The 15,418-nt window shown below is 52.2% G+C and overlaps 2 protein-coding genes across 2 annotated transcripts; one reads left to right on the top strand and one right to left on the bottom strand.

Annotated features, from left to right (window-relative positions):
* Positions 1-2,091: 2,091 nt before the first annotated feature.
* Fosl1 (FOS like 1, AP-1 transcription factor subunit) lies at positions 2,092-10,664 on the top strand. The gene is given in 5 exon segments (XM_028892843.2): positions 2,092-2,442; positions 4,693-4,890; positions 8,942-9,049; positions 9,605-9,792; positions 9,794-10,664. Coding segments are annotated over 5 exon segments (858 nt in total). The 5' UTR covers positions 2,092-2,337; the 3' UTR covers positions 10,053-10,664.
* A 578-nt stretch (positions 10,665-11,242) lies between these two features.
* Ccdc85b (coiled-coil domain containing 85B) lies at positions 11,243-12,293 on the bottom strand. Its single transcript, XM_028892842.2, has one exon. It carries the CDS (start codon positions 12,098-12,100, stop codon positions 11,492-11,494), a length of 609 nt encoding a protein of 202 aa, XP_028748675.1. The 5' UTR covers positions 12,101-12,293; the 3' UTR covers positions 11,243-11,491.
* Positions 12,294-15,418: the final 3,125 nt, after the last annotated feature.

Genomic DNA, 15,418 nt, shown 5'->3' with positions numbered 1-15,418 from the left:
TGTGGCTCCGCAGTTAGAGCAGGAAGAGACTTTCGAGTCACGTACACACACTGCACTGGAGACCTGGGCCCTGCTCAGCTGCCACAGACAGTGTGAGGAGAAGGTAGGTAATCTTTTTTTGCAGCGGGAGGATGTATGCAGTCAAGCTGGACTCAGCTCAATTCTCCTGTGTGCCATCACCTGGCTGTTGATGTCATCTATCTGTCTGGCTCTGGTCAGCCCAAGAGTTTAAAGCTCAGTCGTGTGTGTGTGTGTGTGTGCACATGCAAGAGTACACGTACCACAACACTCATGAGGAGATCATGGGGCAACTTTTGAGAATCAGTTCTCTTCCCGCCACCACATGCTCCGGGGTGCAGACTCAGGTGGCCAGGCCTGTCGTGGCGAGCACTCTGACCTGCTGAGCTATCTCTGCAGCCCTGTTTTGTTTGTTGAGACAGAGACTGTCCTTGAACTCATTTTGTAGCAGATGCAGACTCTGAGCTTCTCCTGTCCTCCAGTACTGCAGCATCACAGGCGTTCACCTCCACCACGCCTGTCCCTGTGACGTTATTGTATGTATATCTCTAGCAATCCTCAGATGTAGTTATCACTGTCTCCATTTCACAAATGAGGAAACAGGAGCTCAGAGAGATTGTGTGAGTCATCCAGGACATGCAGCGGATAGTCAGCCTATCCAGAATTCAAACCCAGAACCCAGAGCTTTTGGAGTCTACCACGTACATATTCGTATTCTTTCTCTGGGTCTCACTGCCCCAAGACTCCTCTCTTGCTCTCCCAGCCCCCCCCACCCACATGCCTGCATTTCTCTTTCTGGCAAACTGCTGTGATTTCTCTCGAGGATGACAGGCGTTTCGTACAATCAGAGCGATGAAAAGGCTCTAGGCTGGTGACCTTCTGAAGTGGAAAGAAGCTGAGAAGGGAGCTTTGGGGTCCTTCCAGCCTGACATTCTACGTGTATGCACAGTGTGAGGGCTCGAAGCTCTGATGGTCTGACTTGGTCACCAGACTCAGTCGCTTACTCAGTGGCCCTGGGCAACTCGTTTCAATACCTGTCAACCTCAGTTTTCCCCATCTGTAAAATGGGGGTTATGATGGCACCTACCTCCCCAAGACATTTGGCCAGGGCCTCACCCTCACAAAGACCTTTCACATACTTCCAAAGAAGGCTTGGTGACACACACACAGAACCGGAGGCGTGCCTCTAGTCAAGAAGCCTCATTGATTGCATCTGTGTCCTTCTGTAGGCTCTCTCTGCCTGTAGAGGCCTGGATTAAAATTTGTGATAGCTCCAGAGATTGTCTTGAATACAATTATGGTACTTTCTATCTGTGGGTACCCGAAGTGTCATTTCGTTTAGTGTTAAAATCTAACATTTTTGTAACCCTGGTTACAGTCTATCAGAGGCCGTGACACCAGTTGAAACTGGGTGTGGTGGCACATGCCTGTAATATCTGCCCTGCACTCAGGAGGTGAAGGCAAGAAGATCAGCAGTTCCAGGTTATCCAAAGCTACATAAGGAGTTCAAGACCAACCTGGGCTACATGAGACCCTATCTAAAACCAAAAAAAAGTCAGGCATGATGGTGGCACATTCCAGCACCTGAGAGGTGAAGGATCAGGAGTTCAAGCACAGCCTCAACTAAATAGCAAGTTCAAGGCCAGCCTAAGATACCTGAAACCCTGTCCCAACCAACCTCCCTCGACAAACAATAAACAAAGTAAACTCAAGCAAACAAACTTCCCACCCTGATTCCAGAGGAGTGACCTTAAGCCAGACTTGGATGACAGTTGGGGTGATTCCTGCCAGGTAAATAATGATCATACTTATAATTCACTTCAATAGTTTCCAGGTAGTTTTCCCGTTCTTCTTTCTAAAACCCCGAGCGAGGCCAATCGGCTACGTATTTTATGGCGTTGGGAACCTTGGCTGGCCCAGACGGGGCGGGGCAGAGCTGCCAGCCCCAACCTCAGCTAGGTGCGTCAGGGGGAATCCTCACTGCACCTAGGCGCGGCGAGGAAATTGCACCATGTATGGGCAGCTGCGTCAGAGGGGGCGGGGCCACCGCAGTGGCTAGGGGACGCCAAGTCGGTCGCTTTCCCTCAGTAGAGGCTGCTGGCCACCAAAGCAGGGGGTCCTGAAGTTCCGTGCGGACCGGCCCACAGCGGCTCATGTGGAGAGGTGAGAGGCGCCGCTGCGACACGCCCCCACCCCCCGCGGTGCAAGTGGTTCAGCCCGAAAACTTTTCATTCATAAAAAAGACAAGACTCCGCGAGGCGCGAGTGAGTCAGAACCGCAGCCGCCGACGCGGACCCTACCGAGCAGCCAGCCCAGGGCATGTACCGAGACTTCGGGGAACCGGGACCGAGCTCCGGGGCCGGCAGCGCGTACGGTCGCCCCGCGCAGCCCCCGCAAGCGCAGGCACAGACCGCCCAGCAGCAGGTGAGGCTGGCCGGACCCCGAGGGGACCTGGGTTTGGACAGCGTTGGGGATGCTGGAGTTAGTCTGGTTTGCTCCGGGATTAGGACCGGGACCCCGAGCAGCGTCTGCCTCTGGTGGTCGCGACCGAGGATCCTGCACGTTCTGCGCAGTCCAGGAACCGGTGTCCCCCGTACCCAGGGGAGCAGGCGCAACTGGAGGAGCGAAGACCTACGAATCCCTCTTTTCGCCCGCCCGCCCTCATCTCCCTAGCTGAATGTCAATCTGCCCCTCTGTCTCCGTTATGGTCTTTATTTCCTCTTGTCTGCCCCTAAATATGGTGTTCCACCTGCCCCATCCCAAGACGGAGCGGGACCAGAGTGAGTGCTCCATCTCCAGCTTAATAACCGGGACCTAGAGTCTGGGCACACGGGAGATTGGGGGAGGGGGGCATTAGAACCCGGCCAGGACAGCGAATCCTTAGCAGTCTGTCTGTGACTGTCCGTGTGTCGCTTCTAGTTTGTCCGTGTCCCTCTGTCCGGTCAAGTCCCCATCCTTTTGAACTCAGTAGATTCCTGTGGGTCCCAGACAGTGGCTCTGAGGGGTTCCTGGAGACTGACGCTCCACTTCCTAAGACAAATGGAGACCACGAAGTGTTGGGACATGTGCTGGCTCATCCACCAGGCCACTCTTGTGCCCCATACTCTCGGCACCCGACGGTTCCCACTGCTGGCTAGGAGCACTTGAGAGGTTGCAGGTGCCCATTTCCTGTCGAAGAGCCACGAGCACGTGTCGCCAGGGGAGGGAAGGAGCTGCGTCCGTTCCGCCGAGTCACAGCGAACCGAGTCACTGAGGCTGAGTCACTCTGGGTGCCCCTCCCTTCCTGGCCCCAAACGGCCCTTGAGACCGACGACCTAGGAGCGGGAGATGCCCCTGGCGATGCTTCTAGCTCAGAACTGGGGTCATTCAGCTACTGTGTCCCCCAGTACTGGGCTGGGGACGTAGCCGTCCAGGCTTGCCTAGGTATATGAGGTGTTTCCTGGACAGAAGGGCCCCCCCACCCTTAGCTCTCAGGGCTTAAACCCAGTTCTCTTCCCCAGAATACTCACACCCCTCCAGACCCCCACACCTACCCAATCCCAACACATGCCTCAGATTTCTGGCAGAAAAAGAAGTAAAGAATGCCAGGCCTCCTATGGAGGGCTTTTCATCTCTTTACTTAATTTTATGAACTCCAAATTCCCATCAATTTTGAGCCTTCAAAATTTCAAATTGACAGCTGGGCATGGCTTTAATCCCAGCATTCATGAGGCAGAGGCAGAGGCAGGCTGATCTCTGGAAGTTCAAGACCAATTTGGTCTACAAAGTGAGTTAAGTTACATAATAGAGAAATCCTGTCTCAAAAAATAAAATAAATTTAAAAGCCAATTAAACTCTGATTTCTGAGCTATTAGAGCCAGCTTCTCGGCAGCAATGAAATGTGGCATGGTATTAAGACCAAGAAGACTGAAGTAACCTTGAGGCTAAATGACTAGCCCCAGTCACAAAGCCGATCCCTCAAATGAGACAGCCTTTCCAGACAGGGTGGCTCTGTGTAACAGCCCCGGCTAGCCTCTCCCTCACAGAGATCCGCCTGCCTCTGCCTCCCAAATGCTGGGAGTAAGGGCGTGCGCCACCACTGCCCTGCAGCACCTACCTCCCCTAAGAGGCTGTTACACCCATTCTCAAGTCAGGTGTAGTGCTGCATGTCTAGAGTCTCGGTGCTTGGGAGGTGGAGGCAGGGGGGTCGAGAGTGAGTCTAGCCGCAGCGACATGAGATCCTGTCCCCCAAAACAAATTCCCTTACCAGATTCTCAGAGTGGCCTTGGGAGCTAAGCTGAATTCGTGCTCCTTTGTGAGGCTGGGTGCAGGAATGGGTGTGAGAGTCCGGCCGTCTGGGCTCACGCCTCAGGTTCTACTTGCTGGCTGTGGTCTATGGACAGCTGCCGTCCCGTGTGAAAATGAATCGCGATTGTGCCAGCTGTGTGAATCACTATTTATAAAGTAGTTGGAACAGTTCATACTTGGTAAGAATTATCTCTTGAGGAAACAGAGGTAAAGAGACATTTTGGGACCTACCCAAAGTCACACAGCTCATGAACAAGTCTCTGGTCACCAAATTGCGTTCCTTGTGGTCTCGCAGTATCTGCATTGAGAGCAGACAGAAGGGTAGCCTCTGTCCCCTGGACGTCCCTCAGTTCTCCTCATCACTAACCCTCTGTTCTTACTTCTCAGAAGTTCCACCTTGTGCCAAGCATCAATGCGGTGAGTGGCAGCCAGGAGCTGCAGTGGATGGTGCAGCCTCATTTCCTGGGACCTGGCGGCTACCCCCGACCTCTGGCCTACCCCCAGTACAGTCCCCCTCAGCCCCGACCAGGAGTCATCCGAGCCCTAGGGCCACCTCCAGGGGTGCGTCGCCGGCCCTGTGAGCAGGTAAGGAACAGAGGTGTTGCACTTTCGATAGCCCTTAGGGGTCCTCGGAGGCAGGGGACAGGATCTTGCTATGAGAGAACTCCCGTTGCCCATAGGAGTCCCTGGGGGGCCAAGAAAGAGGCGAAAGGTCACTTGTGAGTCAAGGAAAGCTTCCTGGAGAAGGCTGCATGTTAACCTAAACCATAGACAGGATTCATGTTTGGAAAGCTGAAAGAATCTTCTTGGGAATGGGGTTGGAGGAACAAGAATGCAGGAGGAGGACAGAGTGTAAAGGGGGTATGTGCAAATGAGGGGGTCTCCATTGTGTGGCGTGCATGCAGTGGGTAGGCTTATGTTGTCTACATACCTTGGGGTGAGAGAAGAATAGGAACCAGTGTTCAACATTCCCTGAATCTCAGTTTCTCTATTTCTTTTAATGCTCACAAAAAGTGAACAGGAAACCAGATAGTGGTGGCGCACGCCTTTAGTCCCATCACTTGGGATACAGAGGCAGGCAGATCTCTGAGTTCTAGGCCACCTTTGTCTACAGAGTGAGTTCCAGAACAGGTTACACAGAGTAACCCTGTCTCAAAAAACAAACAAAAGATGAATGGGAAACGTATCTCAAGTTTTCCATCTCCCAGCGGAGGAAGTGAAGACACAGAAGGTAGTCACTTGTCCAGTCCATACAAACACTGAGTAATGAGACAGGACGGGCCTCAGGTCCTCAACTCCCAAAGCCGAATGTCTCAATGGGAGCTCACAGAAGTTTCCAGACAAAGTGAGCCGAGAACTTTTGCCTCCCTGAAGTCCTTCCTAAAATGAACAAGGGTGTTTTTGTTTGCTTATTTCAGCTAGGGTCTTGCTATGTAGCCCAAGCTAGCCTTGAATTTGAGTTCTTCCTGCCTCAATTTCCCAAGTGCTAGGATTACAGGTGTATGCTAGGATACCTGACCTGAGATGGAGGACCTTTAAGGTCATAGCACCACTTCCCTGAGCATCCCCGGAGCACTATGAGAGTGTAGTGGGGTGAGGTCTCCATACCAAAAAGTTGGCTTTGCTGGGCATGAAGGAGCATGCCTGTAATTCCGGTACTTAGGAAGTGGAGACAGGAGGATTGATTCAAATCCAGTCTCAGAAACATGGGAAGTTTAAGGTCAGCCTGGGGTACACAAACCCTGTTTCAAATAACCAAACAACAAAAGAATACTTGACTTAAATGTTGCCTAGGGAAAAATAAGTTGTAGAAACACACCTGGCTGGGGTTGGTAACTCTGTGGTGAAGAGCATCCCTGGACTCAGTCTCCGGTGTATGCTGTATGCCTATGTTCCCAAGGAAACACAGACACAAATCTTTGCCATGATGGTGGGGAGAGGATGAAGAGGGAGGGCAAGACCTTGGGAGACTGACCAGAGAACAGCCAGCAGCAGGCTTTCCAGCAACAGAATAGCTTAACTCTGTGATCAACTGGTCTAGAGCAGGGGGCTGGCCAACCCTTCTGTACTTCCTTCTGTTAGCCCTGTCCTGGGTGTCACCTTTTGATCATGGGTGCTGCTGGGTTGGAGCTGTGCTGGGTAGGGTCCTCCTGGGGCAGCTGGCTCCATCAGATGGCCTTTCACTCAGTGGGAATGGAGGGAATGTTAAATCCTGCTCTGGCCTGAGCTTCAGTTCCTTACGTGAGAGTATGCTGAGGTCTGGAGAGGTGACTCAGCAGTTAGCACTGGCTGCTTTTGCAAAGGACCGAGGTCCCGTTTCCAGCACCCATATGGAAACTCACTGTCCATAATGCTCTCCAAAGATTCTGAAGCCCTCTTCTGGTCTCCACCATCACTGCAAGCTTGTGGTGTACACACACACACACACACACACACACACACACACACACGCAAAACTCTCAGACACATAATTTTTTTTGATTTTTTGTTTTTGTCTTTTTGGTTTTCGAGACAGGGTTACTCTGTGTAACAGTCCTGGATGTCCTAGAACTCACTTTGTAGACCAGGCTTGCCTTGAACTAAATTTTTTAATTTTAGAAAAAAAAAGGATATGTAGGTTGTGTTGAGGAGGTGACTCAGTGGGTAAAGGTACTTGCTACCAAGCCTGATGATGAGTTCAATCCCTGAAACCCATGTAGTGGAGAGCGAACTGGCCTCCTAAAAGTTGTCTTGACCTCCACAGTGGTATGGCATACTTGTGACCACACACCCCCCCACCCTACACACACACTGTTTTAAGACTCTAGCCAGTAACCACAGCTGGAATTCCCCTAGCTGTGCTTAAAAGGAGCCTGCAAGCTTCTTTTGGGGGTGCCATTTTGCCACTTTGTCAGATAGTTTGATCCCTAAATGCTGGAATTCTTGCTCTTGAGAATTAAACACTCATGCAAAAGACTCTAGCCAGGCATGGTGGCACATGCCTTTAGTCCCAACACTCAGAAGGCAGAGGCACACAGATCTTTGTGAATTCAAGGACAGCCAGGACTTTTACATAGAGAAGCCCTGTCTTGAAAAAGCAAAAACAAACAAAAAAAGACCCTATGTAGGAAGACAGGCAGATGGTTCAGTCAGGCAAGTGACTGTCACATGAGGACCTGAGTTTGGATCCCTAGTGCCCACATAGAGGCCAAGAGTAGCTTTTGTAACCCCAGCATGGGGAGGGAGCAGGCTGAGACAGACAGTTCCCCTTAGCTCACTATCCAGCAAGTCTAGCCAAACGAACAGGCTCCAGGTTCAGTGAGAGACTTTGTCTCAAAAAGAACTAAGGTGGAGAACTGAGGAAGACACCCAACATCAGCTTCCAGCCACCACACCAACAAACACACAAAGAATCGGGAGGCACAGGTAGGTGGATCTCTGAGTTTGAGGCCAGCCTGGTCTATGGAGTGAGTTCCAGGACAGCCAGGGCTGTTACACAGAGAAATCCTGTCTCAAAATCAAACAAACAACAAAAAAGAATCCATACAAGGAAGCTGGAAGTAATGATGGAAGCCTGTAATCCTAGTACCCTAGAGGCGGAAGCAGAAGAATCAGGAGTTTGAGCGCAGCCTTGGCTATATGTTGAGTTTAAGGCTAGCCTGGGATACATGAGACCTTGTCTCTTTTAAAAAGACAAAATGGGCTGGGGAGATGGCTAAGTGGTTAAGAGCATTGGCTGCTCTTCCAGAGCACCTGGGTTCAATCCCCAGCATCCACATGGCAGCTCACAACTGTCTGTAACTCCAGTTCCAGGGGATCTGGCATCCTCACACAGACATACATGCAGGCAAAACATCCATGCACATAAAATAAAAAATAAATTATTAAAAAAAAAATAAAAAGACAAAGTAGGCCAACAAGCCAGGTATGGTGGTACACATCTTCCATCCTAACACCTGGGAGGCAGAGGCAGGTGGATCTCTGTGAGTTCCAGGCCAACCTGGTCTACAGAGCAAGTTCTAGGCCAGCTAGGGCTACACAGTGAGATCCAGTCTCAAATACAAAGAAACAAAACTACAAAAAGCAAAAAGAACCTATTTAAGGGCTAGGGGTATAACTCAGTGGTAGAGCCTTTGCCCAGCTACGACGTACCAGACAGTGGGTTGATCCCGAGCACTGAACAAGAGAAAAATCCTATAAAGTACTTCGCTGGCACAGTAGATTCCCAATAACTTTTGACACTCATGAGCACCTCCTCTGATTCATAGCTCCTCGGGGAAGGAAGAAATTCCATCTTCCACAGATGAGAGGCTGAGGGTCCCATAAAGAGATAATCGTGTCTGGCAGACTCAGGAGGGAACGCCCGGGAAGGAAGGCTTTCAACATCTTAGTTGAGTCCTAAGCTGAGGAAGGACAGGAGGAAGGTCAAAGTTTATGGAGCGGGTAAAGCATCACAGCAAAGAAACCAGCAGTAAAGCTGGGTGTGAGCTGGAAATTTTACCACTCAGGCAGGAGCGCCTGGTACAGAGAAGCAGTTGCGTTATGGTGGTACCTAAACTACAGGCTGACGGACAGGCCCCCAGGTAGATGACCGGCTCAGGGCAGCTGGTGGTCCAGGGTCAGCCTCATTGTCCCCCTTTTTTCTCTCCCAACCTAGATCAGCCCAGAAGAGGAAGAGCGTCGCAGAGTGAGGCGCGAAAGAAACAAGTTAGCAGCGGCTAAGTGCAGAAACCGGAGAAAGGAACTGACAGACTTCCTGCAGGCGGTGAGCATCAGCTGGCACCGAGGGTTCCCGGGCCCTGGGCCCACCAAGCCTAACAGGGGCCTTGGTTCCCGGGAGCACGAGAAACTCCTCCACACCCCGCCCTCTTCCCTGTTCAAGGGGAAGTCCTGGGGAAAGGATAAGGAAATGTGGATTAAAAATTAGTTGCCGCCGGTAGATGATGGTGCATGCTTTTAATCCCAGCACTCAAGGGGCAGAGGCAGGCAAATCTTTGTGAGTTCGAGGCCAGCCTAGTCTACACAGTGAGTTCCAGAACAGCCAGGGCTGTTACACTGAAAAACCCTGTCTCAAAAAAAAAAAAAAAAAAAAGAAAGAAAGAAAAAAGAAAAAATTATTTGCCGTGGCCCTCAAAGCAGAGATGTTGGTAGGCAATTCTCCTATGATGCCCTGGGCCTGATGGAGTCATGCCCATTTTTCTCCCAGGGTCTCATGGGAGTTGCAGTCCAGACTTGGTGGGGACTCCAGGCACAACCTCCACACTCCAGCCTGAGGCGTGGAGATCTTTAACCCTCCTCAATTTCTCCTAACCCTCTAAAGGAGACCGACAAATTGGAGGATGAGAAATCCGGCCTGCAGCGAGAGATTGAAGAGCTGCAGAAGCAGAAGGAGCGCCTGGAGCTGGTGTTGGAAGCCCACCGCCCCATCTGCAAAATCCCGGAAGGAGCTAAGGACACAGGTGGTACCGGCGGTACCAGCGGCACCAGCAGCACCAGCGCACCAGCGGCCCCGGCGGCCCCGGCAGCCCACCAGCCCCCTGCCGCCCGTACCTTGTATCTCCCTTTCTCCAGGGCCTGTACTTGAACCGGAAGCACTGCACACCCCCACGCTCATGACCACACCCTCTCTGACCCCCTTCACGCCCAGCCTGGTTTTCACCTATCCTAGCACACCTGAACCTTGCTCCTCAGCTCATCGAAAGAGCAGCAGCAGCAGCGGGGACCCCTCCTCCGACCCCCTGGGTTCTCCCACACTCCTGGCTTTGTGAAGCACCCAGCCACACCCCTTGCTGGTGCTTCCCCCTAGCCACCTCCTTTCTCCCACTGATCCAGCAGGCCTGGACCACATCCGTGCCCCAAACCAGCAGGTCCTCCATCTCTTCAGATTAGAACGAACATATTATGCTTTGATGTAGAGCCAGCTTGGGGGTCCCCAAAGCTGCTCACTCTTTCTCTAGAGCTGGCCTATCACAATTTGCACAAAATTAGAGACAAAATATGTCCCCTTTGGGCCAGAGAAATCCTGGCAGCCCAGACTGTAGCCCCCAGTGGTCCTTCGGAGCCCCAATCCCTCGCAGACCCCTCACACTATGTCACTTTCTTCGTGTGACCCAGACAGAAGGTGCCCTTTCCCTAGAACACTAACTTACACAGCTCCACTGCCAGCAGCACCAGGGCATCCTGCAGGCTCCTCCTGAATGGCACAACTCAGGAGGCCCCGGTGGCTTCTGTGATGAGCTGAGCTGCACCCCCCCAGCTCTGAGAAGCCTTTAGTTCCAGGGTATCCAAGCCTCCACATCAAGGGCAGCTGCTATTTATTTTCCTAAAGAGACTATTTTTATACAAACCTTCCAAAATGGAATAAAAGGCTTGAAGCTCTAGTCTGAATTGTCATGTTGGATCCAGAGACTAAAAGGAGACCGTTTGGAGCAGGAGCTCTAGGGTCCAGTCTCAGCTGTGACCTTGAAGAAACTACCATGTATTTTTGGACTTCGATATTCTCATCTGCAGAATGGGGCTCTGCCTCGTCTCCTGGGCTGAAAGACTGAGAATGTTCCGGAGTGCAAGCAAACAAGATTATCAGTTTTTCCCCTTGGGGACCTAAACTGTTCCTATCTTAAGGACTGGGGGGCGGGGAGAGACCGTGCTATACCATTCCACCTTCCGAACAGGCAGCCAGTGGGCTTTAGGCCCCCAACACCTGCTTCCTGTCCCATTGTTTTGGACAGGAAGGAGCCTGGAAGGGAGCTGGAGCCACTTCAGGGGCCGGATTTCGGCCTGTCTCGGCGCCCATCGGGGGAGTTAGTGGTCTACCACTGCCTTAAACCCCACCCCAAACTCCAGGGAATGAGGAGTCAGCCCTCAGTTCTGCAGTCCCTCCGGATGGGAACTGCACCGCATCTTTGGGTTTCCGCCCGCTTCCCAACCCCGGCGAGTTCCAGACACAGGCTGGCCAGGCTTCGGGCTCTGCTTCCTTCCCAGTTTATTAGTCCCCACCCAACCACCCAGCAAGTCCCTCCACTTCAGCCTCCATTCCCCTACTGCTCTGCCAGCAAGAGCAAGGGGCCTTCCTCAGTGCCAGGGCTTCTTCAGTCCATGCCAGCGCCCTGGTGCTCAGCTGAAGCAGCGACCAGGTCTAGAGGTCCACAGCAGTCTCCGCGCTCACGGAGCAACTCGGGCAGGCGTTGGCGTGGAAAATGCGGCGCCCTCAGTCATCGGGGGAGCAGGCTAGAGGCAACTGATCTGGGCTGCCCACACTGCCAGTGCTGGAACTTCCATCGCCTAAGTCACGGGGTCCGCACGGGGGCAGGGCGAGCTCGGGTGTGGGCCCGGCGCCTGAGCCCACTGCGCCGCCAGGGCCACCGCGGGGGCCCCACTCTTCGCCCAGTGCTAGGCAAAGCTCCTTAAGCGCCAGGTTTTCCCGCAGCAGCTCCTCCTGGCGGCCTTCCAGCTCGGCTAGCTTCTGCCAACAGCCACCCAGGTCCTCGCGCACCGCCCGGGATGCTTGGGTCCCGAAGAGCTGCCACTGGCGCGCTGCACGCCGTCCCCGCTGGCGCTCCGAGTCCAGGAAGCAGCAGAGATCGCGCAGCTCCCGGTTCTCCGCCTGCAGGCGCCGGTTAAGCTGCTTGAGCTCACGGATCTCGCCCAGGTGACCCTGCAGCTGTCGATTCACCTCCTGCATCAGGCGGCCGCGCTGCACCAGCGCTGCCAGGCGCGCCGCCTCCTCCCGCCGCAGGCGCCGCACCAGCTCCTCCTTACCCAGCGCCGCCATCTCCTCGTCCGTCAGCTCCTCCAGGCCCCCTGCTTCGGCCTCCATGGCTGATCAGGCAGCTGCAGCATCGCCCGCCCGCCGCCGAGGCTCTGGAGCCCCTCCTCGGGCCGGTTGCCGCTCAGGCTCCGGCCCGGGCTCTGGCTCGGAGGAAGGCAAGCTGTGGCAGAGACAGCGTAGGATGCAGCAGCCACCCCGGGGTGGGCACGAGGCAGGGCGCGCGCCGGGGCGGGGCCTCTTGATGTTGAAGACGGACAGCCAATCCGGAAAGTCTCCCGGGGAGGGGCGGAGCCTAAACCTGTAGCTCCTCTTCGCTGGCCCATTCCAGACCTAGGTGTCACGACCCTCTAACAGTAGGGACCTTCTCTGTCCTCTCCTTCTATGGTCATCTCAGCAGGACTTGACGACGTTGCGGGACTCCATGTCCCAAATCTCCTCAAGCACTTTTTGAGAACCGATATTCAGGCGTCTGCCTTTGACTCCTGCCCACCCCGCGACAGAACCTAAACAGATGGCTTCCCAGGCTCTTCGTCCTTTGCCAGAACTCTCAAGCATCACTTCCAGCTACTGCGAATCCAGAGACCAAAGGTCCTGGCTCATTATCAACCACCCCTCCTTCCCAGGGAACGTTTCCTGCCTGCAGGATGGGCCATCCAAAGGATTTGTTTGTTTAATAAACTTTTGTTGTGTGAAATGCCTGTATAGAAATAAATTTGGTCGGGCGGTTGGTGGCGCACGCCTTTAATCCCAGCACTCGGGAGGCAGAGACAGGCGGATCTCTGTGAGTTCAAGGCCAGCCTGGGCTACGGAGTGAGCTCCAGGACTGGCACAAAGCTACACAGAGAAACCCTGTCTCGAAAAACCAAAAAAGAAAGAAAGAAAGAAAGGGAGAGAGGGAGGGAGGGAGGAAAGGAGAAAAGAAAGAAAGAGAGAGAGAGAGAAAGAGAGAAAGAAAGAAATTTGACCAGAATCCTGATCTTGACCCAAAAGGTCAAAATCTGGCAAAAGAAGGAAAAGTGAAAAGAGCTGGGGGGAGGGGGGGCGCTGGAGAGGCCGCTTAGTAGTGCTGCTCCTGGGAAGGACCTGAGCTAAGAACCCAGCATTGACTCCTCTCGGGGAGGCTCACAGCCACTTGTAACTCCAGGAGACCCGTCACTTTCTTCTAGCCTCCATGTGCACACACACATACAATTTCAAATAAAGAAAACCTTTTGGAGAGAGAGAGGGCATCCAAGTTCACACTGAGCATATGGCTCAATGAATGCGCTTGCCTAGCAAGTGCAAGGCTCTAGTTCATTCTTGCAGCATAAAAAGAAGGATATGATGCAGAAGCAGTCTCTGGAACCCCCAAAGTAGTTCCCAAAGAGGAAATATCTGAGGGGCCCTAAAAGATGCATGAGACTGCATAGAGAGTTCCAGGACAGATAGGGCTATGTAGAGACCTTGTCTTAAAAACAAAACAAAATAAAAGACTGCCAATAGAGAAGAAGGATAGGAAGAGAAAGCAGGAAGTGTGGTAAAGACATGGATGACCGGAGTCCAGCTGGGTTAGGAATAAGTGGTTTTGAAAGTTTGGTAAGTGTAGGTAAATAGAAAGTGGTGGGATGAGGAGGCTTTGAAGAGCTGGGTATATTGATGTCTTCCATCCTGTAATTCCAGGGCTTAAAGTTGGAAGATTGAGGACAGTTTAGACTAGCTGAGCTTCAAGGGTGGGTAGAAGCCAAATTCTTTTTCTTTTTGTTTTTTTGTTGTTGTTTTTTTGTTTTTTTTGTTTTGTTTTGTTTTTTTGAGACAGGGTTTCTCTCTGTAGCCTTGGCTGTCCTAGAATTTGCTCTGTAGACCAGACAAGCCTTGAATTTACAGAGCTCCACCTGGCTCTCAAGTGCTGGGATTAAAGGCCTGTGTCCTGTCCCTGTCCCCATCTCCCCCATCCCCCTTTGCTAGAAGCCAAATTCCCAAGGGCTTGCAATGCTGGACTGCAGGGTTTCCAAAGGCCAGTAAAAAATTGAATCAAGGAAATAATATTTTTAAATGTTTTGTTTTGTTTGACACAGGGTCTCAAAATGGAATCCTGGGTGGCCTGAAAGTGTCTGCGTAGATCAGGCTGGCCTCCAGTTCAGAGATTCACTGGCCTCTGTGTAGGAATTACAAGCATGAGCCACCACAACTAGGAAAATATACATTTTTAAAAGACTGTTAAAAGAAGCCAGTTGTGCAGGCAAATGGATGGAACTAGAAAAAATCATCCTGAGTGAGGTAACCCAAACCCAGAAAGACAGTCATGGTATGTACTCACTCATAAGTGGATTCTAGATATAAAATAAAGAACAATCAGACCACAACCCATAGAACCATGGAGGCTATATATATAGCAAGGAGGTCCCTAGGACGACTGTGGCTTATAATAAATTTGGTTTTACTCAATTATTGAAAAAAAAATAGCCAAATGAATGGAAACATATGAACTATGAACCAAAGGCTGAGGGCCCCCAGCTGGATCAGGCCCTCTGAATAGGTGAGACAGTTGATTGGCTTGATCTGTTTGGGAGGCAACTAGGCAGTGGGACTGAGTCCTGTACTTATTGCATGAGTTGGCTGTTTGAAACCTGGAGCTTATGCAGGGACACTTGGCTCAGTCTGGGAGGAGGGGACTGGACCTGCCTAGACTGAGTCTACCAGGTTGATCGCAATCCTTGGGGAGGATTTTCCCTGGAGGAGGTGGGAATGGGGGTGGGCTGGGGGTAAGGGGAAGGGGTAGGAGGGGGGAGAACAGGGGAACCTGTGGCTGATATGTAGAACTGAATGGTATTGTAAAATAAAATAAAAGGAAAAAAAAAGACAGTTGTGTTGGCTATGCCAGTAATCTTAGCACTAGGAAGAGGGGGAGGTAGGAGCGTCAGGAATTCAAGGTCATCCTCCCCTAGCAAGTTCAAGACCAGTCTGAGCTGTAGGAGACTTTGTCCCTCCCACCTCCAAAAGAAGCCTTCAACTGTGCTGTGTGGGGTAGATGCTGGCCGCAGGGTGTGCACAAGATTAATAACACTGTATCAGTTAACAAAGAGAGCTTCACAGAGGACGAGGCAGTGGAGCCAGTGGGCGGAGAGGAAGAAGCAGACACTAGAGCACCAGCAGGCAAGTCAACAGCTGTGAACGCTTCCAGAGAGGAATTTGGGAGACTGCCCAGGTCTCTAGTATGAGAACTGGGTGGATGCTGATTGGGGGTGAGAGAGATCTCCTAGAGACCCTAGAATATGCTGTTTCTAGCGGGCAGAGGTGGAGTGAGAGACCTGGCCTCGTAACCAGGATGTCCAGGACTTCCTGCCTTCTAGGTTCTAGGCTTCTAGGGCTGAGTTAAACTGACCTGTA

This window comes from Peromyscus leucopus, chromosome 1 (genome assembly GCF_004664715.2).
Source record: "Peromyscus leucopus breed LL Stock chromosome 1, UCI_PerLeu_2.1, whole genome shotgun sequence".
Lineage (NCBI taxonomy): Eukaryota > Metazoa > Chordata > Mammalia > Rodentia > Cricetidae > Peromyscus > Peromyscus leucopus.
The sequence above is the reverse complement of the archived record's forward strand: the minus strand, read 5'-3'. Positions and strand labels throughout refer to the sequence as shown.